General features: G+C 32.3%; 1 protein-coding gene across 1 annotated transcript; it reads right to left on the bottom strand.

The window, feature by feature from the left end:
- Positions 1–7,723: 7,723 nt before the first annotated feature.
- On the bottom strand, positions 7,724–17,752 carry LOC145636053 (linoleate 13S-lipoxygenase 2-1, chloroplastic-like). The gene is made up of 11 exons (XM_081687496.1): positions 17,401–17,752; positions 16,374–16,483; positions 15,994–16,239; positions 12,203–12,449; positions 10,896–11,188; positions 10,763–10,802; positions 10,520–10,605; positions 10,243–10,350; positions 9,653–9,960; positions 9,105–9,371; positions 7,724–8,480 (listed from the first exon to the last, which is right to left on the bottom strand). The coding sequence occupies exons 1-11, from the start codon at positions 17,750–17,752 to the stop codon at positions 7,724–7,726; spliced, it is 2,814 nt and encodes a 937-aa protein (XP_081543622.1).
- Positions 17,753–24,676: the final 6,924 nt, after the last annotated feature.

Raw genomic sequence — 24,676 nt, forward strand, 5'->3', positions numbered from 1 at the left:
GGGCTGTAGATGGTTCGCTTATCCTCGACCATAGGCTGTAGATGGTCTGCTTTTCCTCGAACGTGGGCTGAACATAAGACCTGCGCAATGGGATTTGTCAAAGGACTCGCATAAATTGTGATTGACTTGACCAACTGACTTGGCCAAGCTTGACTTGACATGACATGTGTATGACTTGTGATTGTGTGTGTATAGTTTGAAAGTGTGTGCAGACACAAGCAAATGAAAATGCAAAAGCAAAAATTTCCATCATTTTTTGTCAAGAGTTGAGGGTACCGACTTTCTGCCGAAAAAGAAAGAAGTGAAAAATGAAGTGATGAGAGTTTTTTAAATTTCCTCGATAAAGATTTTGAAAAAGCTTTTGAACTTCCCCAAAAGAAGAGACATGAAAATAGGAAGAAGTTTTGAACTTCCTCGTTGAGCAAAGCGAAATGAATCGCATGGATTTTCTTCTTGTCATATTGAATTGCTCATCTTGAAAATAATGTATTCATGATGAATGTTTTTAGGCCAGGAGGCTAAGGACAATTACATCATCTGACACAATCAACGAATGCACTTAGGCCGTGATGCTAAGCACGGTAGTTTGTTGACAATGTATGTTGCTTAGGTCAGTAAGCTAAGCACACTAGTAGAAAAATTGCATTTGGCACCGGTTCAAACCCGGCCTAAGGCACCGGTTTGAACCGGTGCCAATGTGGGGGGTGCCAAAAAGGGGTATAAAAAGGCACCGGTTCAAACCGGTGCCAAAACTTTAAATTGGCACCGGTTAACCGGTGCCAAAAAGTGCCTACAAAATTTAATTCACCACTTTTGGCACCGGTTAACCGGTGCCAAAAGTGCCAAAAAATTATTTTTTTTTTCTTAAAAATTAAATAAACTACAATTAAATGAAAATACACAATATAAATCGAACATCACAACATATAAATCAAATCTGTTTAATATATATATAATCAAAAAAAAAATTACAGTATAGATCAATAAAAAAAATTACAACATATAAATCAAAAAAAAAAAATTGCAACATATGAATCAAAAAATAAAAATACAATATAAATCAAAATAAAAATTTACAACTTTACAATAAAAAAAAACCCACACAATATCTAAATCAATATACTTGCATCTTGATTCTTCAATTTAAGATCTAAGTACCTGCACCAATTAAAACAACCAAAATAAATTGATTAAAAAGATTTAATTAAGCTGCGAAATTTTTTTTTAAAAAAAAATCCAGAAAATCGAAAAAATAAAAAAGAAAAGCAGTTGAAAAGAAAAAAAACACCCAGAACATCAGTTAAAAAGAAAATCGAAAAATAAAAATATTAAAAAAAAACCCAGAAAAAAAATCGAATAAAATCAAAATCGAAAATCATAAAAAAAAAATTAAAAAAAAAACCCAGAAAATAAATATAATTAAATTAGATTAAAAAAAACCCCAGAAAATAAATATAAAAAAATTAAAATCCAGAAAATAAATTAAAAAACTCCAGTATTCGAAACCCAGAAAACAAAAAATTTAAAATTGAAAAAAAAAATTGAAATCTGGAAAAAAAAACCCAGAGATCGAAAAACAAAAATGAAATCAAAAATAAAATAAACCCAGAGATCCAAAATCAAAAATGAAAATTGAAAAAAAAACCCAATTAGAAGAGAATTGAAATGGGAAAAAACACAAAAACCCAAAAACCGCATGCATTAACCCAAAATAATCAATTATTTTAACAGAAAATTAACCCAGAAATCGAAATTGAAATTGAAAAACAAATCAAAATCGAATAAAACACAATAAAAAAAAATCGAAAAGAAAAACCCAGAAATAGAAAAAAAAAAAACAAAATCGAAAAAAGAATTAAAAAAAACCCAGAAATCGAAATTGAAAAAATCAAAATCGAAAAACAAAACTATTAAATTCGAATTATAAAAAACCAGAAATCGGAATAAACAATCAAAAATCGAAATAATTGAAAAAAAAACAATTGAAATCGAAAAACCCAGAAATTGATTGAAATGGAAAAAAAAAAAAAACAAGAAATCGATTGAAAAACCTCAAAATCGCTGTTGCATGTTGTTGTCTTCGATTTGTTGGTGGTTTTCGAGTGAGTATAGAAAGGAGGAGGTAGGAGATCTAGAAAGATAAAGAGGCGAAAGAGGAGGAGAGGATAGGAGAGAGAAAGAGGAGAGGAGAGAGAAAGAAAACGGCCTAATGAATTAGCTAGGGTTTGGGGGTAGTTTATAAGGGCGGTTCTTTTTTTTTAATATTTAAATGACCCGGTTCGAAAAGGCACCGGTTCAAACCGGTGCTCTTTTTATTTTTGGCACCGGTTTGGGTTGAACCGGTGCCTTTTCCCTTTTTTTAAAAACCCGCCCAATTTTAGGCTGATTTTTGGCACCGGTTTGGGCTGAACCGGTGCCATATGGGGGGTGCCAAATGCAATTTTTCTACTAGTGGCATCATATGTAGTGTGTGAAAAACAAATAAACCATCTTGAAAGTTCCTTAGGCCTGGAAGCTAAAACGTATACAATGGTGATTACTGAGTATTGCTTAGGTCAGGGAGCTCGCTAAGCGTCACATAGTGTATGAAGAACAATCTTGATGAACGTTGCTTAGGTCTGGAAGTTAAGCACGTATATAGATGAAGTGATTGTTGAGTATTGCATAATGAACGTTGCTTTGGTCGTCAAGGAGCTAAGCACGATAATATGCTTTGTATAATCACATATCTTTGATATATAAATGTTGCTAAGCACATTATGAGATGCGTGAAACAATGAATATTGCTCAGGTTAGGAAGCTAAGCAAGTATACAATGTTTCTTTTAATGAATGTTGTCTTAAAAGATGATGAAGCATGCGCAGTAGGGGAACACGTTCACAATAAAGGGTTATTAAGGGAAGGATGATATGGCTATGTATGTGTGAAAGAAGTGTGTGAATGTGACACTAAGGCTGGCTGCAACGATTATGGTGATGGAAAGAGATGTGAGAAGAGTTGAGATGGTGACTCTTTAGGCTGGGTAGGCTAAGTGATGTGGGTTCAAGCCCCTAAGTCTAGCTCTAGATGGATAGGGATAAGCATTGGATATTCTTTGACTCGATCATGCATATGAATGTGGCCGCACCTCGATGTGAAGTTGCCTACGTATCCGTTAGGAATTAATCCGAACGTAACTCTAACCGAACTTTGCACAAGTTTATGTACACCTCAAAGAGGTCTTTTGAGGGTTTTAATGTGGTTAAGCTGATGGTTTAAATAAGAAAAAGGTAAAGGCTCAAGACCCGAGAGAAGCCCCCCAAAGATATGCAATTGTGTACTTGAAATTTGAACTTGCAAGTTTTAGATTTCACATTTTTTTTTTGCTTTGAATTTTTGTTCTATTTTCATGTTTTCTTTTTCATTCTTTTGAACCAATGAGAGCAATCTTGGATCATGCGATCCATCACTCACTTAGCATTCATGTTTCTCAGGCACGGTACCAAGCACTCGATGAGAGACGCAATTTGAGACGTGTTCATATCAAAGACATTGGAACACTTGCCCTTAGACATTGTTTTATTTTTATCATTCTTTTTTGAACTTGCTTTTGATTGTTACACAAATTGCACACCTTCCCATCCTAGGGTTAGGTGAATGTAGGTTAAATTTTATGTTTGGAGATTCTCTCTCAAAGATTAAATCATTTGCAGAATAATGTTACGGCTATAAAAGGCATCAAAGTGTCTAGATCAGGGCCTGTAATATCACATCTCTTTTTCGCAAACAATGCCCTTTTTCCTCAAGGCTGATATTGAAAACTTTAGTACGATCTCTCTCCACTCTATTGGTGCTCTTTTGTCTTTGTTCCGTCCTCTTTAACTTTCTTCTCCGTTCTTGGTGTGGTAGTTTTTTTTTGAAGGTTTTCAGTTCAATTCAGCCATCTAGAGTTTTCATGGTCAAATTTGGCCTTATAAACCCAAATATGGGGCTTCGTGTGGTGGATAACTAAGGTATGTGTCTCCTTTTTTTTTTCAACTTTGAATCTTTAAATTTGTTTTGTCTTTTTTTTTTTGGAATTTTTATGGTGATTGGTTAGAAAATTATGGTAGTGGTAGGTGGTTATGTTGGATTGTGGGTGGTTTTGTTTGATTTTGGGAGGTTTTGTTGAAATTGAATTGGGTTTCAATTGTGGGGGTGGCGTAGTGGGTGGTGGTGGTGCGCAAGGGTAGTAAGTGGTTGATCTGGGTTGTGGCGTTGTGGGTGGTAATTCTGGGTTGTGGGGGTGACGAGGTGGTTGGTGTTGTGTGTGGTAGGGGTGGAAGATTTCAATAGCGGTGTGGGGGTGATGAGGTGGGTGGAGGCGAATCTGGGATGTTGAGGTGGTCACTACAAGAAAACAGACAAATAGCGACGGAATCGTTTCGACGGACATAAAATTCCGTCGCAAAAGTCAAAATTTACGACGGATTTTTATTTCGTCGGATATTTCCGACGAATTCTAAAAGTTCGTCGGAAATCCGTCGGAAATTTCCGACGGAATAAAAATCCGTCGTAAATTTTGACTTTTGCGACGGAATTTTCCGTCGTACAGTACTATTTCCGACGGATTTTAATTCCGTCGGAAATTTACGACGGAAATTCCGTCGGAAATTAATTTTAAAAAAAAAACCTTTAAAAAACCCCTTTAGAGGAAACCTAAAATATCACGGTTCCACTCTCTTTCCTCTTATCCTTTTCTCCTCCTTCTCTCTCCTTCCTCCTTCTCCCTGATGCGCCGCTCTCCTCTTCTTCTCTCTCCTTCCTCTTCTCTGCTTCCTATCTCCTCTTATTCTCTCTCTGCTTCCTCTCCTTCTCGTTTTCCTTTCTCCTCTTCTTCTCTCTCCTTTCTGTTCTCTTTTTCTCCATTGTCGGCCTCTCCTCTTCTCTTACTTTCTTTTGTTCTTGGTAGGTGGTGTTCATGATGTCGAAGAGTTTGGTTTGGTGGTGTTCAAGACGCCGGTGAGTTTGGTTGGTGGTGTTCAAGTCGATTTCTCGCCAATTTTTAGAAATAAATGGTTTTTCATGTCAAATTCGACCCTGAAAACTTTAGATCTAGAGTTTTCAGGTTCGAATTTGACCTTTAAAACCCAAATTCGAGTCAATTTTGGGGTTTTTTTGGGTGAAATTCAAGGTATGTACCTTTTTTCTTACTTATTTTTGTTTTTTGAGATTTTTTTTAATTTTATAGTAAATTGTGGTTGAATTGCGGTGGTGGTGGTGGACTTGTCGGTGGCGGTGGTGTAGATCTAGGTCAGGGTTTGGGTTAGGGTTTGGGTGTTTTAGGTGCTTGGATCTGGGTATGGGTTTGGTGTGGTTTTGGTTAGTGTTCAGAATTCCGTGTGGGTGGGTGCAGTGTGTCTGGTCGGTTTTTGGTGTGGGTGCAGTGTCTGGTCGGTTTTAGGTGGGTGGGTGGGTGAGGGTTGGTTTTAAGTGTTGGGTGGATCTAGATTAGTTTTTGTGTAGGTGGTCGGTGGTGGTTCGATTAGGGTGGTAGGTGGTGGTTGTGGGGAATATTTGAGGAGTTTTTGTATTTAATTTGTTGCGGTGGAGGTGGCGGTTTAGCGGTGGGGGCTATTGGTGGTGGGGGTGGTGCGGGCTTTTTTTTTGTTTTTTAAAAAGGATTTTCCGACGGAATTTCCGTCGGGAATTTCCGACGGAATTATTTTCCGTCGGAAATTTCCGACGGACTTTTCCATACCTTGAAAACCTCTTCCGATGCTTAAATCCGTCGGAATTTCCGTCGGAAAAGTGTTTACGACGGAAATTCCGTCGGAAAAGGTTGATTTTCCGACAAATACTATTCCGACGACATGTTACGACGGAATTCCGTCAGAAACACGATTTCCGACGGAAAATAGGGTGTTTCCGACGGAATTTTTCCGTCGTAATTAAGCTGTTTTTTTGTAGTGGGTGGATCTAGGATTGTGGTGACGGTGCAATGATTTTTTTTATTCTTAATATTTTTGGTTGGATTTTTCGGGCGGGAGAATCTTATCCGAAGCCCCAAAATTTGTCGGAAGACTATTTATGACGAAAATCCCATTAAAAAAGGTTGTTTTTTTAGACAAATACGTTTTCGATAACCATTTTACGGCGGAATTTCGTAAGCAGGGTGCTTCCGACAGAAATTGAACAAGATTACCAAGCAAACTTTCTTTCTGTAAGTTCCTCAGCCTCTCCTAAGTTGTTCTGATAAATTGTATTCTATTTTCTATGGCATATCACATTCTAAGTGCTTACCTTCTTCCTCAATCAACTCTAAAACAAATGTCTTCTTTAATCCTGAAATTCTAATGATCCACTTCCATGGATGGAAGACCAATCTACTAGAGGAAATATTTCCTCATGGAACAACATAAGCAGATGGGGGGATTGGGCTCCGAAATATTAAAAGCCTTAACTATGCTCTTGTCTTTAAACAAGCATGGTGTATGTTTTCTAACTCTCAATTTTAGGTAAGAGGTACTCAAGGTGTTCAAGGCTAAATACAACGATGACTGGTTCTAAAAAGGAAGAAAAGGTGAATACAAAGCCTCGATGTCATGGGGTGCACGAAGCATTTTCAAGAGCTAGTATCTGATCTACCTCACGAGGGGTGGACTAAGAAGAACGATTGCAGATGGAAAATCCACAAGCATTTAAGATGACTGGTGGGTTACAAAAAGCATCATCTAGTGCAAGGAAGTTCAGACCACCAACAATAATAATAAGCCAAAGTTTGTGCATGAGCTTCTAGATGCGCAAGGAAGATGGAGAAAATATCAGATTTGGAAATGGTTCAGCACCCCTACAGCAAAAAAATCCTAGCTACCCCCCTTGGAAAAGCATGCATTCCCCAAATGATAGCTGGGATTGGAGATCGTCTAGCTCGGGAATTCACTTCATAAATTCAAGTTACCAGTTTGCTCAATCAAGCAGAAATAAAATAGAGACCTCATTCTCCGATCCTTCTGAAAAAGTGGTCTTCAAAGACCTGACTAAAACACAAAATTTTCATCCGGAAAATCATAAACAAAGATTTACCCACTACAAATAATCTAATGAAAAGGGTATTGTTGTTTGTAATGTTTACAGGTTATGTAAATCACAAGTCAAAACCCAGGAGCACATATTAAGCTAATGAAAGAAGTTTTATGGGATGATATGTAATATAGGTCATATGAATAGGTCGAATCTTTGCACTTGGACCATGTCTACGTGGCAAAATAAAATTCTCATATCGCTATATCGGCCAACACCACAATCCAGACGGACACTTGCTTCAGGCCAAGTGGACACTTGTCGTCCATTTGACAAAACACCCACGTGGGTCTACCAGGCCAGTTCCATAAATATATCAACATATTTCACTCATAAGATACAATAATAATGTTCTTATCCTAACACTATCAAATTACCTACTTTCTTAACCATACTAAACCAAATACAAGTTAACGGTTTACACTAGAAACAATTTTTTTTATTTTTTTTTTGGTGCAATGTAAACATGTTAATTAAAAGTAATAAATAAGGAGCAATCTGTACTCAAAGAAATAAGATGAACATAATTCCTCCATAATTATAAAGTTATTGATTTTATATCCATAATACATGGTTACATCAATAATAGGTTATAATTTGAAAATAAGTAGTAACATTCTATCAAGTAATTTTATTTATCAAAGGGCCGGATAAAAACTAGTCGTACATAGATTTGTGTTTCTCAAATGGAGATGCTATTTGGAACTCCTTTACCAGTGACACCACGTTTAGAATGACGCTTCAATAGCTCATAAGGTAAAACACCAACTCCATTTCTATTCTTCAAATCTTTGTTAGCATTCCTTTTATCAATTTCATCTTCTAATGCCTTTAACTTTGAATCAAACCTATCAAAAGCTTCCATTATCTTGGGTTCTTCCTTCCATGATGGTTCCAAGCTAGTGCCCAAATATTCCTCATCCGGCGAATGAGTTGAAAGTGTATCTAAAATCGCCAAAGCAGTTGCTGCTTGCATTTGAGATGGGAAGCATTGAAGAAGCGTCTTCTCAGGATTTTCAATGAAATGCTTCAAGTCATCAACAGGGTCCTCAGTAGGCATCGTAGTCCTAGCGGTTGTAGGCCTATTAGGGAAGTAGCCGGCGTTGGGATACTGTCCAAAGTTAACAGCTGAGTGGTGCCCTGAAGCAACCCATATTATGGTTGTGACAATGTGAATGAGATCCTCTGATGTTTTAAGATTCGGCCACCACGGTTCATCTTTCTTGTCACCATGCCCTACTGTTCTTACTTCTGTCCACCAATTTTGAAGCTCTTTATCTGATTCTATAACGCTCGGATTTGGGTAGTAGTGGTTCACATATGTAGTAACCCATTCTTTGATTATAGCCCACATGTCTAGGCCGTCTTTTGCATATGGATAGTCATCTATTACTAGCTTTATTCCGTGTGGTTCTAATGGATCTTCGACTGCCATTCCTCTATTGAATTCCAACAAATAGAATGAAACTTATTACTAATGCCAAAACATAATATATAGTTAGGAGCTATGCAATGAAGTACACTGATTATTAATTGGATTTTATGCGAAAAACTACCTAATCAAACCTATAATTTGTGAGAAACTACCTAATAAAAAAATGTTATAAAAAACTACCTAATGATTAAAAGGTATAATGTTGTAAAAGACTACTTTTGACTGGATTTCAATATTTGACCGACTTTCCGACATTGACCCACCATAAAACACCTCCAAAAACACCTGCTTTCATCCCAAAACCAACACAACCCGCATGAAAACTACCTCAATTAGGCCAAAACCACCCTCCAACCACGAAAACACCCAAAGAGGGTGGTTTCAGGATTTTTTATTTTTTATTATTATTATTTTTTTTTTTTTTTTTTTTTTTTTTTTTTTTTTGTGGTGGATCAATGCCAGAATAATTGGTCAATATAGAAAATCTGGTTAGAGGTAGTCTTTTATAACATGCTTCCTTTTAGTAGGTAGTTTTCTTACAATATTTATTTTTTTAAAGATAATTTCTCACAAATTTTAGATTTTATTAGGTAGTTTTTTACAAAAAGTCCACATTAATTTAATTTACCTGCTTATAAGGTCAGCCGGTAAGGCTTCTTGATCAAAGCGCCATGCATTGTCATATAGGTAAGAGCTCAACTCCAAGGAGTACTTCCCAGGTGAGAAGGTCGTCTCAATGATACCCTCCGCATTAATTAACTTTTGTCGAGCAAGAGCGTTAATTTGCATGGTGTATCGAAAATGAGGACTCAATAACTTATATATGGGGTGCATTGCACTCAAGCATCGATTTGCAGCAATTATGTATGGTTCCGTGCAACAATGTGTTCTAAGCCTGCAATCACCAATTAGGAAATTAAATAAGACTTTTACATACTTAGTAATGGACAAATTTCACCTTAGTTGATAAGCTAGTCAAGTGAAGTTGTGCAATTGTACTATCGTGTTAAATTAATACTACATCCATTATATATTATTTGCAATTTTGGAATATTCAACCAAAAAAAACTTTGTAATATTTAATATCTCATACAAAAGTACCTCAAAGTTGCAATTGATATTTAATGGAGGAAGTAAAAAAAAAAAAAAAAAAAAAAAAAAGAGCAATAATAATACCAGTGGCTGATTAGTTGATGGTAACCAGTGTCGTGTGCAAGTACGTGAACTTTGGCAAGCTTCCAAAGCCATTCAGAAGTAGCACACGTTCCCGGTGTAAAAACTTCCTTCCATGGTTCACTCTTTACATCATTTGGAGGTCGTGTTAACTCAATAGCTAAAGGTTTTAGTGTTTGTTGCTCATCATCTAGGAAAAACAAAGTTCGTGATCCATACAATGTCGTGTTTTCAAGCTTCCTGACTTTGTTCACAAACGGCAACAATGCATCATGGTAATCTATTATAAACAACCTCTTCTCTTTTATAGCCTGCATCATGGTAATCAACTAATTAATCACCTCGAAACTCATGGAAGAGTCAATAATGAAGCTAAAAAATTGTACTTGAAACGTAAATTTATCATCATAAGTGATAGAGTATAAAACATATTTCTAGGCCGCAACCATCAGTTTAAGCTTTAGGTTGAGTTGGTCAGGAATATGTTTTATACTCTATCTATCAAACCATGTTAATGAACCAACTCAACCAAAAGCTTAAACTGATGGTTTGAGGCCCAGGAATATGTTTTATACTCTATCAATAAGATTAACCTCTTCAACAGTAATGTTATTCATCTGTTTTTCCACCACTTCAGTTGTTAAAGCTGATTCTGGTTTGCCGTAAATGTTAGGATCCAGGTTACTCTTTAGTGGCCAATTCTGCAAAATTAGCAAACTAAATTAGTTAGAATAATATTGTATGCACAACGGTATATAATGGATTGGTTTATACGTAGTATTAATTAGTGACCATCTCTAGCAAATAGTATTAAAGCTAATAGTACATATATTTATTAGTATCTGTACGATCTAATTATGAAGATCATACCGTGACACGCTTGATGCTCAAAGGATTCATGCTAGCAAGAGTTTGGCGTGCGAATTCCTCATCACTTAACCAAGAAAATCTATCACCTAATTAAGTAATCATAAAAGCTCGTGAACTAGCTAAATATATATACTCAAAGGTCGGTTGTAGTAATAATACTTGATAAAGGAGTAAATCAATCAAACGGTTAAACTGATGGTTAATGTAATAATAATAATGATGATGAGTGAAGTTCATACGTACGTTTAAATGTATCGGAGGGCTCAAAACGTAGAATTTTGAACTTAAGGTTAACGCTAGCTTTGATGATGCGATGAAGCCATTCTAGTGTGCCGCCGATGCGATGAAGCCATTCTAGTGTGCCGCCTCCTAACACACGTTGCTCGTTGTTGACGGGTAGGTTAATATCTTCGTTATAGAGCAAATCAATGGATGTGTCGTTGTTGACGGGTAGGTTAATTCCTTCGTTATAGAGCAAATCAATGGATGTGAAGAAGGGAAAATGAGAATCTGGAGTTGCGAATACTTTCTCCTTTATTGTTGGTATAACTGCATGTAGCATTGAGTAAATTGTCTTGAACCTGAATTGTGTCTCCTTCAACTGTGAGAAATTTTCATCTCTAGGTACATACGGTGAACCCTTTTCCAATTGGGTCTCAAAAGTTTGGCCTGTACATTAATATGGATTAGTAGCTAGTTTTACACAACATATTTATGTATCTAAATATTGGCAACAACTTGACTTTAACATTATTTATATATTGACTTTGACTATGATTTTATTGGATTAGTCTCAATGAAAAGATTCATACATTAATTTATCTTTTTTTAAGAAAAAATTAATACTTCCGCTATTTTATAGTTGGGATATAATCACTTGTCACGTAGTTTAATAAAGTGATTAGCTTATATAATTAGGCAAATTCATCGAAATAATAAATACACATATTGCCGAGGACAATTTTGCAACGACGACAAAATAAAATTGTAGTATGGTAAGTTGGTAACTACTTAATTTTAATCTATGCCATTTTTTATTAACACATACAATCTCAACCCCTAATGATATTGACCAAGATTGAATAAATTTTTTTTCTATACGGTTACAAATTAAAGATCTATATATCTTCGTAAAATAGATAAATAATTTTTTTAAAAAAAATGTCTTTTAATATTATTTCATTTCACAATGAAACCTACAAATGGTTGAGATTGCTTATTAACAATTAATGGTTCAGATTCAAAAACTTCTCATGGATTTATTGTGGCTAACTGGCTATATATTGAAAAGCCATCCAGGTTTTTTTTTTGAGGCAAACGGAGCATATATTAATTAAGCGGGTATCCATTTCCATCCAGGTCATATTACCTAACCCTTCCATATATTCTCATTGTTAAAATTATTTTGATAAAATCTCATTTACCTTGGCTCCTATGATCTGATCAGCTCCTAAAGTCCGTGTCTTGAGGTTATTATGTAGCAAGTAAATTAAAACAAAGGACATATACATAACACACAAAAACATATACGAAGTACTTCATATTTATAAGTAAACTTATTGTGCATTATTATATGTGTCAGTTCTCTTTGCTATCGCAAATATTGCAACTGAATATTCAATGATAAAGTAGCCAGAATTATTAATTTTAGGGCATAGATTAATTGATTTATAATTGAATTACCTTGAATAGTAATTTGTTCACGTCCTGTTCTACAACGTCTTGGGTAAGGATGTTCATTACCACCCAATATCGGTCGTATTAACTTAAGATCTGTTTTGGGATCTCCAAGGTCATTGTATGTATCGTAGTCATATATCCTCTCAAAGCTTTTGCGCTCTTCTTGTTCCGCTCCATTTCCTCTCAATTTAAGAAGCTCATCCTTTCTCAATTTCACCAATCCTTTTGGTGTTTGTGATGGCAAGTATGACTACAAAATATTAAAGAGAAATACATATTAAGATATTTGAACATTTCTTCTAAATAAACAAAAAATTTATGACGTAAGTTATTTTGGCTTATATTTTACGGAGTATCAAAATGAATACAAGAGGATATGTATAATGGTAATTTTAATTGAAAGTGGGTGTGAGCTCGGCCCTTAAATTTTGATTTTGGAAGTGAGATTATAAAATTACAAAATAGAAGGTCAATATCTATAGTATTATATAAAGAAAAAGGACATTTTGGTTGATAAATTTGACTTTAATTTCTCTTAGGCGGTTATTAGCCTATTTATTCGATTTACTTACCACTTTTATTTTTTATTTTTTATTTTTTTGAAAGACGGTTTACTTACCACTTAAAAAATTCTCTTTTGTTGTTTTGCATATTCAATTACATACATTTATATACTATTTTTTTTTAAAAAAAATGGAATATATATACTAATACATTTGCATCACTTTTTCTCAGGTTAGTTTTTCTTTTTATTTGGTCTTTTACTTTTATAGATCTTTCCTTTTTTCGTGGGGTATAATGACTATAATCTAATGGTTCATACAATAATTATATTATATAATTATACTGTTTTTTTTTTTTTTTTTTTTACAGAATGGATATACTGATTTCAATTCACTTTTCATTTTATACACTAATCTTTCCTTTTTTTTCATGGGTTATAATCTAATATTTCATACGCTAAGTAATTATTTATATATATTTTTTTGACAAAAAATATTTATATATATTGTTTGAATAGAAGTAATCAATTATATAAATATACTGATTTAAGTTGCATAACTTTTTCAGGATTTCATTGTAATCTAAATCTTCCACTCACTAATTTTACATGGATAATTTTTGTAAGTATCTTCCGTTTTTCATCATTATTTCTGTAAGTAAACTCGGATAAATTTTATATCGATACGCAATACTTTGTTATTTACATAGAAATTTGTAGGTAGCTCAATATTAAGAATTTTTCTACGTACTTGGATAATTTGTGAATACTTTGTTAGTTTTTTTATATATATATTTTTTTCGTATAGTTGATTTTTTGTAATTTAATTTGTCATTTGTTTTGATTAGAGGAAGTAAAAGGTTATGGCCTATTACAGTGGTTGCTAAAGTTTCGGTTAAATTTGATTGTCTTTTGGTTGGTAATTTTGGTATGAAGTAGTAAATATAATTTATCAATCAAGTGATCGCAATTGATTATTTAGTAATATTTTATAAGTATTCGCTCTTTATAAATGCGCACAGTTTTTTTTTGGGAGAAAAGTTTACGTTTTATAACTAATAAGGAGGAAATCTTAAAAGTTTTGGTATATTAATTTATCTTTGAATGGAATAAATATTAATTAGAAACATCGAAAAGGTTTGGAAGGATATAAGTATATACAGAGTAGTGTTTTTTAACATTTTGAGTTATACAATATGTTTTCTCATTACATATGAATTTTTCTAAATAATATTTAAACTATTTAAAACATCTTATATTTTTTGCACGCATTGTGTGCGCCTCTAACCTTGTATAAATAAAATAAGGAAAATGTTATACATAGACCTTAGGACTACATATAAGCATTAAATTTACACTTGAAAATCGTAAAAAGTTAAGAAATCATAAAAATATAAAACTAATTACACTGATTTACGTGTGTTTTTATCATGAATTCCTAATTTTATACAATTTTCAAAAATATATTTAATGCTTATATATAAATAAAGCATACGTTTTCCTGTAAAAAAAAAAAAAATGCATGTTATCAATTTAATTCGGACAAAATAACGTGTGCACTGTGATTATAATTGAGCAATTTTATATTATAATGTAATAGTTGTATATAACGCAAATCATTTTCAATAGATTGATAACATATGGACATATGGTTTTATCCATTTATAGGTAACAATGAATTAGTTCAGTTAGTATAAATTAATTAGGTGAACAGAATAATAGATAAATAGCTGACACTCTGACAGCTTCTTGACAGCTTCTTTCACCATATAAGTCACGTTTTATTCACCTTACTTATTTTCACTTATTTCAGAAAAAACACCGTTTGTGTGAATTAATAAGTTTACAAAAACTTTTGTATACATCCGGTTTACAATAATATTAGTGTACATCGAGCAGTATAGGGGTAACTTTAAGTCAATTTAGGGTAACTTTTTGCTTTTCTTTGGGTAACTTTGAACATAATATGATTTTTTTTACGGCTATTTCACCAAATGCCATTGAGTACTTTAAAAATTCACCAAATGCCATCGGACTTTTCAGAATTCACCAAATGCCACCGATTTTTAAAAAATTCACCAAGTGCCATTAATGACCCTATGGAAATTGATATTGGGGTTTAAGGTGTCGAAACCCTAGATTTCGATTTTAGGGGATTTTAATTTAGGGTTCCGGCGTGGTGGTTGAAAAGGTGGAGCTCGGAGGGGATGAACTGATTTGGGTTCTCCGGCGTGGGGAGGGGGGCTTTGGTTGTCGGCGGTGGTGAGGGGAGGGATTTTCGAGGGAGAAGGAGAGTTTGCGAATCGGCTGGGTGCGTTGTCGACGCGGGCTGGCTACGCTAGGTCGCCGGCGACGCGGTTGTTCAAGGCTGGGTCGCCGACTCGGTTGTTCAGGGCTGGGTCGCCGCCGCGGTGGGGATATGGTGGTGGCATTGGTAGACGGTGGTCGGGCTGGGTCATGGTGGGTGGGTGTTTTTTTTTTTTTTTTTTTTTTTTTTTTAAGTTTTTTATTAAGTAATTAATTTACTAAATTAATAAGCAACCAATCATAAGCCACCACGTGGCATAATTAGCCTTAATGACTAACGGAGTTGACTGTCGTTAGTCATTAATGGCACTCGGTGAATTTTTTAAAAACTCGGTGGCATTTGGTGAATTCTGAAAAGTCCGATGGCATTTGGTGAATTTTTAAAGTGCTCAGTGGCATTTGGTGAAATAGCCGTTTTTTTTATAAATCGAACAAGAAAAGTTTTATAAGGGTGATAAAATTACTTTCAATCACTAATAATTGAATTTTAGTCATTTAAAATGTGATTCTTTACCAATAAAACGTAGATTATTTTTATTTAGATTGGGTTACTTTTATACATATTAGAGTAACTTTTATTCATTTTAGGGGTAACTTTTGATCACTTTAAGAGAGATTTAAAATGGATGTACAACAATTATTGTACACCCGATTTTTTAAAAAGTATTATCGATAAGATAGATTTAGAAAAAATAAATTTTATTACGAGTAGTAAAGGATAATAAGAGTTCTCTAAGTTCAATTTATAACTAGTTGTCAAAAAAAAAAAAAAATTTATAACTAATATAAGCTCTATTATAAAAGGACTGTACATATTAATTATGATAAAATAAGATAAATTTAGATATATAATAAGTTCATATAAACAAAAATTATATTTCAAAAAAAAATATAAACAAAAATCAAATGAATAAAACATATGACCAATTATTTCAAAAAAAAAAAAAAAAAAAAAAAAAAAAAAAAAAAAAAAAAGAAGAAGAACCTTGTTAGTGAAGAAGACCCTTGGTTCAGGATCGTCATCTTTGGAATGCAACCATGAATTGCAAGTAATTTCAGATTTGCCAGAACGCAAGCCAAGGGCAATATTTTTGATATATATCTCTGTCTTCTCTTCATTTGTAATTTTGACAGCACCCACTTCACCAAAATCTTCCGGAATATCAAAATTTGCACTAAATTCCAGCTCGTCAGGGATCTCAATATAATAAGCGTATTCTCCAAGTTCTATAAATCAGCCAGTGCAAAAAAAAATAAAAATAAAATAAAAATAAATAAAGACTAGCAGAAAACATTATTCTTGAGTGTACCTTGTACCCGACATATATACATCTACTCTCATGGTTTATTTAGTCTATTATTTACGAGCCTTGAACTTGGGACTACAGGGGAGGGTAACAGATAAACAGAATCACTACCCCCAACAGCCCCAAGTACCTTCACTTGGTAGAATTCAAACCCAAGATCTCTAAGATCTGAGATAAGAACCTTTTTAAGTGAGCTAACACTTTGTATGTTTATATAATAATTGTGTAGCCCTTATAAATTACGATAACTAATAAAAACATGTATACATCGGTATTACTAACTAATGTTTATTCTTTTTTAAAGATTTTCTTTACAACCTCTTAATTGTAGTCTTTATTACTCTTTAAACTTATTATGAGGTGAATCTCTATTCTCTATTCTCTAATCAAATACATCACCAAGTTGGTAAAGAAGAATAATTATTCCAATTAAAATGAACAAATAAAAAGAAATACATGCAACGTATATGATAGTACCAATTACGTTGGACCGGAAAGGCTTCAATATTTAAAAAAGATTAATTATTCTCCACAATAAATTTCCATTTTCTTTGTTTAGTATTCGACTATTCGTAGCAACTTGTACCAATTACTCTATAGTCTACTAGAGGGAAAATGTTACTCCTTTGTTTGTCTCATATTCTACTTTTAGATGTCTCAAAAATTGCTCTAAGGGACTGAGCGAATACATCCCTAATATGGAATGCTGGGAGTGGGAAACTTCTTTTATTAACGTCCATGACATGTACACAGTACATTTTGTACTACCTCCGTTTCGTATTATATGCAACTTTGGTGTAATATTTGTGAGATATAAAAAAATTCCAAAGTTGCATATAATATGAAACGGAGGTAGTATAAAGAAAGATTAAAATGTTAAGTGGTAATTCATTACTCTTTTATAAATACGTTTCCTTTAATGCATATTCTGACATGCATGTTTTAATTTTGAATAAAAATAGTTATGTGTATTGTCTACGCTTATAATTTAAAATAGCTCTCATTACACTAATTTGATTAAGTTTAAGTTTAAACCAAATTGAATACTAGAACGAAGGTAGTGTTATAGTGATTTTACTTAATACCTTTCCCATCAACATCCGTAAGCGTCAAGTAGAAGACTTTTTCCTGAACCAACCAATCCTCAATTTTTTTACCAAAAGGTAATTCTGCTGTGATGGTAACCGTCACACTCTCAACTAGTTTATCAGGATATAATGTTCCTAATCTTGCTGGAACTGCCCTAACTTCAAGCCCATCCCGCCTTCGGCTTTGGCGGTGAGGGCTAGTTACAGCAGCATCATCACTATAAAGGCAATTAAACTGCTTCATGAAAAATAATGCATTATTTTGTTTACTATCTGGGGTAACAAAGGGTTTGGGCAATGAAAACAATGGTAGGGTTTTGTTGAAACTAAAAGTTGATGTTTTCATCATTTTGTTTTTCTAACTATAGAAGATTTGATGATATAAGACAAGAGGTTTGGATTGTTGTTGTGATGAAAATGGAGGTCTAATATGTTGGCTTTTTATAGATGGTGATGAAGGGCTTGCTGGGAATTTATCAATTCTTGGAATTTTGAACTTGTAACATAGTACAGAAATAATTTAAATTTCAGAAAATAAAGCAACTAGGTTATTTTTAGAAGGGACAAAATTGACTAATTTAGCCAAATGTACTTCACCTTATTTCGTATTATGAAAAAAAAATGTTCCGCTTGATTAAAAAAACATGTTAGAATATCTGAATATGTGATTCACTAACTGGTTTCCGTCCATCCCGTTTTTTTTTTATTTTTTATTTTTTATTTTTTTTTTTTTTTATCCCGTTTTGTTCATTGCATTGATAAAATTTACTGTGGCCTGTAGTGGTTCCATGAGCTCTTTCAGTCTTTCTCTTCAAGAAAATAATATTTTACTCTGTAATATTGTTATATTAGATTAGGGCCCGTGACATGCACAGTAATTTCACAACTTTTAATTAGAATAGTAATTAATAATTCTTTTAATAAAGATATCATAAAAAAAATAATTATAATATATTTATTATCACAACTCAACTCATTTAACTTCAAATCAAAACACAACACGAGATGATACGACATAATTGTCAACTCTAATTTAAAAATTAAAATAAACAAAGTAAAATGTATGAAAAATATTGTAATATAAGGCCCTGTTCTCTTCACCTTAAAAAAATAATATTAAGTAAAAATAATTTCAGTTCAGTAAAAATAAGTTCAGTTCAGTAAAATTAATTTCAGTTCAGCAAAAATAATTTCAGTTCAGTAAAAAAAAGTTCAGTTCAGTAAAATTCAGTTTTCTTAAAGAAGAATTATAATAGAAAATCAGTAAAAATAATTTCAATTCAGTAAAAATAATTTCAGTTCAGTAAAATTAAGTTCAGTTCAGTAAAAATAAGTTCAGTTCAGTAAAAATAATTTCAGTTCAGCAAAATTAAGGTGAATCAAACAGGGCCTAAATATGGAAAATGTATGAATCTCTTTCCTAGCAAGCTTTTCACACACACACACACACACACTCTTAATAAGAAATTCCTTGTTTTAATAATGGTAGAGTTGTACATCTTAATAAGAAATTCCTTGTTTTAATAATGGTAGAGTTGTAAATAATAATATGTATGTAACAATTTATGTTAAGAATTTGATTTGACTTTTGCTTAAGTTTATGGTAACCATATATTGTGATATGATACATTAAATCTTTTTTATTCTTTTATTTATGTAAAATATTTGATTAAAAAAAACAAAAATAAAATAAAATAAAATAAAAATTAAGGGACACACCAGAAAATGAGACGTGTTATTTTTGGTGTGTCTTTTAGTACAAAGTTATTGATATTGATATATTTGCAAATGTATAACAATTACTAAAGTACTACTCTGTTCGTGTTTAAATAAATATAACATTTTTTTCGACTAGTGTGTTAAATAAATGAAATATTTCCTTTTTTATTTTCTACTTTTTTGATAATATTCTCTCTATTTTTTAATACCATTAAAATTAATGGTCCCCACAAAATCCCTTATCTCTCTCATCTACTTATACCCCACCACCTATTATTTTAATAAATTTAACTAACCTTTTCTAAAACTACGTAAAAGTTAAAATGTTTCATTTATTTAAACACGGAGGGAGTATAAATGCACATAGAAGATAGAGAAAAAGGAGGAGAGATATATGTAAGGGGGCATTTGGTTTACAAACTGGTATGGGGTTGGAATCAGGAATGAAACCATAGTGGTATGAGTTTGGAACTTGATTCTTAATACCATATGTTTGGTATGATTATTAAATGCAATGTTTTTATTTTATTTAATGCCTAAATGTATGGGAATGAGCCAAACCTACCTCCCCTCTAAGGTTTCTAAACCCCATACCTTGGGGGTTTGAGGTATGTGTTTGAAACTCATAAAATCATAAAACAAACGTAAGATATGGGTTTAAACCATTCTAAACCCATACCTTATACCTTAATTATGTGAACCAAACACCCCCTAAGTTGGAATCAATTTTTAATTGTACCACTGAAAGTTTATATAATGAGTATCATAGGATTTTCAGTGGTACTATATCTATCTGCATGTAGTTAACAACTTAACACCATTGAATATACCCTTGAAAATGCATATCTATATTCTATACTCCCTTTAACGGCTCAAAATGATAATCGCACTTTTATTGTACATGCATGATAAAAAATTCTTAAGATGACAAGCTTGTTCTAATGGAGTTTCGTTATGCATAGAGAAATGCAGATAAGGGATAAGAGTGTAATTACACGTGATACATATTTTGAATTTAGAGTAGTACCATTAGAGGTGGGCATCAGTCGTGCCGACCCGCAAGCCGCACGGGCCCAGCACGAGATTGGTCCGACACAGCACGAGCCCGCCAGCGGCACGACACGGCACGGAGTGGGCTGTGAGCTGTGCCGTGAACACGATTTCAAGAATTCGGCACGAGCACGAACCCATGAGCGGCACGGTAGTTTGGCCCGCCAACACGACACGCCAGGCATGACCATAAAATAACATAAATAATAATAAAAATAAGAATAACAAAAAAGAACAATAATAATATAATAATAAAAAAATAAAAATAATTAATAAAATTATTTAAATAGTATATTCATTTTTTTAAAAAATCAAAAAAATTATGGGCCGCCCGGTGCCCGACAGGGCACATCAGGCACGTGGGCCGTGTCTGGCTGGGTGTGCTAAATGGTGGCTCGACACGCCAAGATGCTGGCACGGCACGACACGAGCCACCACTAGGCACGGGCCGCTGCGGCCCAGCACGACACGTTGCTCAACTCTAAGTACCATTGGGTAATTAATACTACCATTGGATGACAAATAGTAACATCAAATATTCAGTGGTACTAATTACGTGTTAAAATAGTATCACTAAATAAATAAGGGTATTATATATAAACTTTCAGTGGTAATTTAAAAGTGGTTCCACTTACATATCTCTTTGTACTTTTTAATATTTTTATATTTGTTATGCATTTGCAAATGCATAACAAAACTACATTAGTACTTCTACTAAAATGACTACCATAATTTGCATACGTGGCGCATTTTTATTGGCTAAATTTTATGGTGCATTTTTATTGGCTAAATTTTATGATATAAAATTTCCTTTTGATTTTTTTATCTTAAAATTACAAAATTATTTTTCTAATTTTTTTAATTCAATTTATTAATTTTGAAAATGAATTATTGTAATTTTGAAAATCTATTTGTAATTTCATAATTAGTTTTAAAAATTATATTTTTAATATTATAGAAATTAAAAATTAAAATCAAAATAAAAAAAAAAAATGTGTTCTTCATACATAGATCTAAATAACCGTCTATCATTAAACTCTTCTCTAATTTTTTCACCAAAATGATCATTAATTCGTTCAATAAATCGGTTATCAATTTCATCGATCCAATTCTTTCATGGATATTATGTTTTTTTCGAACATTTTTCCGACAATAGGGTTCAAAAAATTAGAGAGGAGATTAAACGTGTTTTGTGCAAATTAGAGAAGAGATTAATATGTTAGATACGCAAATCTAAAACTCCAATTTGCATTATTGCAATCACTTTTGTGAACGAACAAGTGAAACTAATGAGCATAGAAGAGAGAAGAGAATCACATCTTTTTACGATCTCGCTGATCTGTAAATATTATATTAATTTTCGTGACCTATTTGTGTGTAAGATATCAACCTAAATTTGTTTTGGTCATTACCTCAAAAATGCAGTTTATTGTTTCATTGCATATGACCATATGTAACTTTGGATTTTTCCCAAAAAAAAAAAAAAAAAAAAAAAAAAAAAATGTAACAACAATATGACTGTGTTGCAATTCTATTTTATTCTTTCTTAAGCGAAAGTTTATAGGATTGTGGTCCTTGTTCAAACACTACACAAAAGACCATCCATTACTTATTTGTCTTAAAATTTAATTATTGGAGGCTCACGGACAAACCACAATGCATATATATCTACTATTGTGGTTTGATTTTCATATTAATTAGCTTCAAGATTAACTAAATATGTATTAAACCGGCCACCTCAAAGCAAACTCTAATGGCAAGCTCAATGTGATGCATGAGATTACCTTTATATGTCATATAAGATATCTAGCTAATTGTTTTTATATTATTTTCAGAGGAAAAATATAATTAATTATGATTGATTTAATAATATGTTTGTGTTTAAGGCATTAACTCATACGCTAACCCCCAATCACCTAATATTGGAGTATATTGTTTTACTAGGTTAAAATCCCGTGCAATAATGCACGGTTGTTAAATATTTTTTACAATCAAAATATAAGGTATATAAAATATATTCAGCAATATTTTATTTAGGTATATATAGAATAGGATTAAAAAAAAAAAAAAAAAAAAAAAAAAAAAAGAGAGATAAGTGAAAAAGGCGAGAAAATTTTTCACAAGATAATGACAAGTGTTATAGATGGATTTGCTTTTAGTATAGGTTAATAGATTGCTTATTACGGCCATATGTAATTTTGGACACTGCCAAAACGCAAACTATTAGATTATGTTTTACGAAGTATTATTTTACGCTTAACATGTCACTGCAAGATTTATTCAAATATATATATTATCTTATTATTTTGGAAAAAAGATATTTTAATTTTTTTTTGGAGAATTTAAATTATTATCTTTAATTATGCTTAATACAATTTTAGTCATATACTCATATTTATGCTCATATGTTAATAAATAATTCTGCACATATTTTTTTACTTAATTTTCCCATTTTTTTTCAAAAATTTCAAGCAAGTCTCAAGTTGAGTCTTGAAATTTCAAGACTCAACTTAAGACTTGAGATTGGGACCCACTTCACTTTTATTTTTATTATCTTTTTTTTTTAACACTTTTCTACATATAACATGTGAAATGTTTTAGGGCAAAAGGGAAAATTTGCAAATTGCAGCCATTTAAAGTTCGTATTTTGCAAATTGCAGCCATTTAATTTTTTTTTTGCAAATTGCAGCCCAATTTCGTATAAATTGTAAATTGCAACCCGATTCAATTTTTTCATCGGTTTACATGTTGAAAAATCTTCGGTTAAGGTTTTAGGGGTCATTTTAGGCCTTCGGGGCCCGAATTGAGCTCAGAATTAGCAAAAAAAATAACATAAGTGTCTCATATTTACAGTTTTCCACAAATCGATACATTTTTGTTACGCAAAACGAGATACTTGCGTTATTTTTTTTTTGCTAATTTCGAGCTCAATTCGGATCCTTAAGGGCTAAAATGGCCCCTAAAACCTTAATCAAAGATTTTTCAACTTGTAAAACGATGAAAAAGTTGAATCGGGCTGCAATTTACAATTTATATGAACTTTTGGGTTGCAATTTTATTTTTAAATGGCTGCAATTTGCAAAATACGAACTTTAAATGGCTTCAATTGCAAATTTGTGATAAATTTGTGTATAACAAGAATTTGATGATATCATTTCCAATGGAGACCACCAAAAATGATGTCACATCCAAGTTTTAAGACTTGGGGCTAAACTTGCTCTAAGTATAATTGGTGACTTGGTAAGTGTTTGCATGCTTAGCCTTCATGCCTGTCTATATATATGTATATATGGTAAATGACTAAGTGCGCTTGCTCATTCTTTTTTTTTTTTTTTTTTTTTTTTTGTTCTCTAGCTCTTTCTCATGCCTCGGATGCCTGTCAAATGTGTCAATGATATATTTATATGGTAAGTGCATTTCCTTCTTATCAATGACACATTATTGCTATGGTAATATGCATCATTAGATTTTTCTTTTTTGGACGACATACGTCATTAGATTTTGTGTACACCCATGATAAAAATCTTTGATACTACTACTATTAATATCATGAACATATTCCCTCCTTTTTTTTTCAAGTGTCCCCATAACGGCATGCGTGGAATTTTAGGCGGAACAGTAAAATAATACGGAGTACATAAGTGGATATGGTTAGAAATCGTCACATACAATTATTACTAAAACTTTATTCATTATTAACCTAATAATAATTCATACTTCCTCCATTCTATTAATATATAAATATATGTATTAGTAGTAAATTCAATTGATTAATATAAAACTTAATTGTTGTACGGTGCTTTAAAAAATTTGCAATGAATAACATAGGGCCTGTTCTCATTGACTGAAATGAGCTGAACTGAACTGAAATGAACCGAACTTATTAATTAGTGATTTTTAACTACGGATTAATGATCTTTGATTATTTATTATTATATATAGGTGTATATACAAATATCCATATTAATATTTAAGAAAAATATACTATATAATTTAAATATTTATGAAAAATATATTAAAAACATGGAACCACAAAACATTTGAAAAACATATACTATATAATTACAAAATAAAATATTAAAATGACAAAAGAACACAAAACACTTTTTAAAAAATTCTCAAAATGAAAAAATATAAAATAATAATAAATAAAACAAAGAGTTGGTCTGGTCTTATTTAAAAAGTAACTTGATCCTATTTTTACTCCTAGCTCGTCAAATAATGAAATATGGTATAATAGTCATTAAGTGAAATATGGTATAACCGCATAATAGTCATTATTATTAGGAAATTTTGCAAAAAACCACCTTTTAAATCTTGTTTTTTGCAAATAACCACCTTTTAAAAAAAATGTTGCACAAGACCACCAATTTTAAAAATTTTGTTGCAAATTACCACTTTTTTAGCCAAATTTATCAATTGTTTTACATTGAATTGGTGGTAAGTTGCAACAAAATTTTTAAAATTGGTGGTTTTTTGCAACATTTTTTTTAAAAGGTGGTTA

Source organism: Chenopodium album, chromosome 1 (genome assembly GCF_948465745.1).
Source record: "Chenopodium album chromosome 1, dcCheAlbu1.1, whole genome shotgun sequence".
Classification (NCBI taxonomy): domain Eukaryota; kingdom Viridiplantae; phylum Streptophyta; class Magnoliopsida; order Caryophyllales; family Amaranthaceae; genus Chenopodium; species Chenopodium album.

Bases quoted from the DNA above. Each gene is read 5' to 3' on its own strand.
- LOC145636053 (XM_081687496.1), bottom strand. From the start codon at position 17,752: ATGATGAAAACATCAACTTTTAGTTTCAACAAAACCCTACCATTGTTT. The intron at 9,961-10,242 runs GTTAATCTTATT...ACCATGATGCAG, and splicing joins ATAACATTACTGTTGAAGAG to GCTATAAAAGAGAAGAGGTT. The intron at 9,372-9,652 runs GTATTATTATTG...TGGTGATTGCAG, and splicing joins CATCAACTAATCAGCCACTG to GCTTAGAACACATTGTTGCA.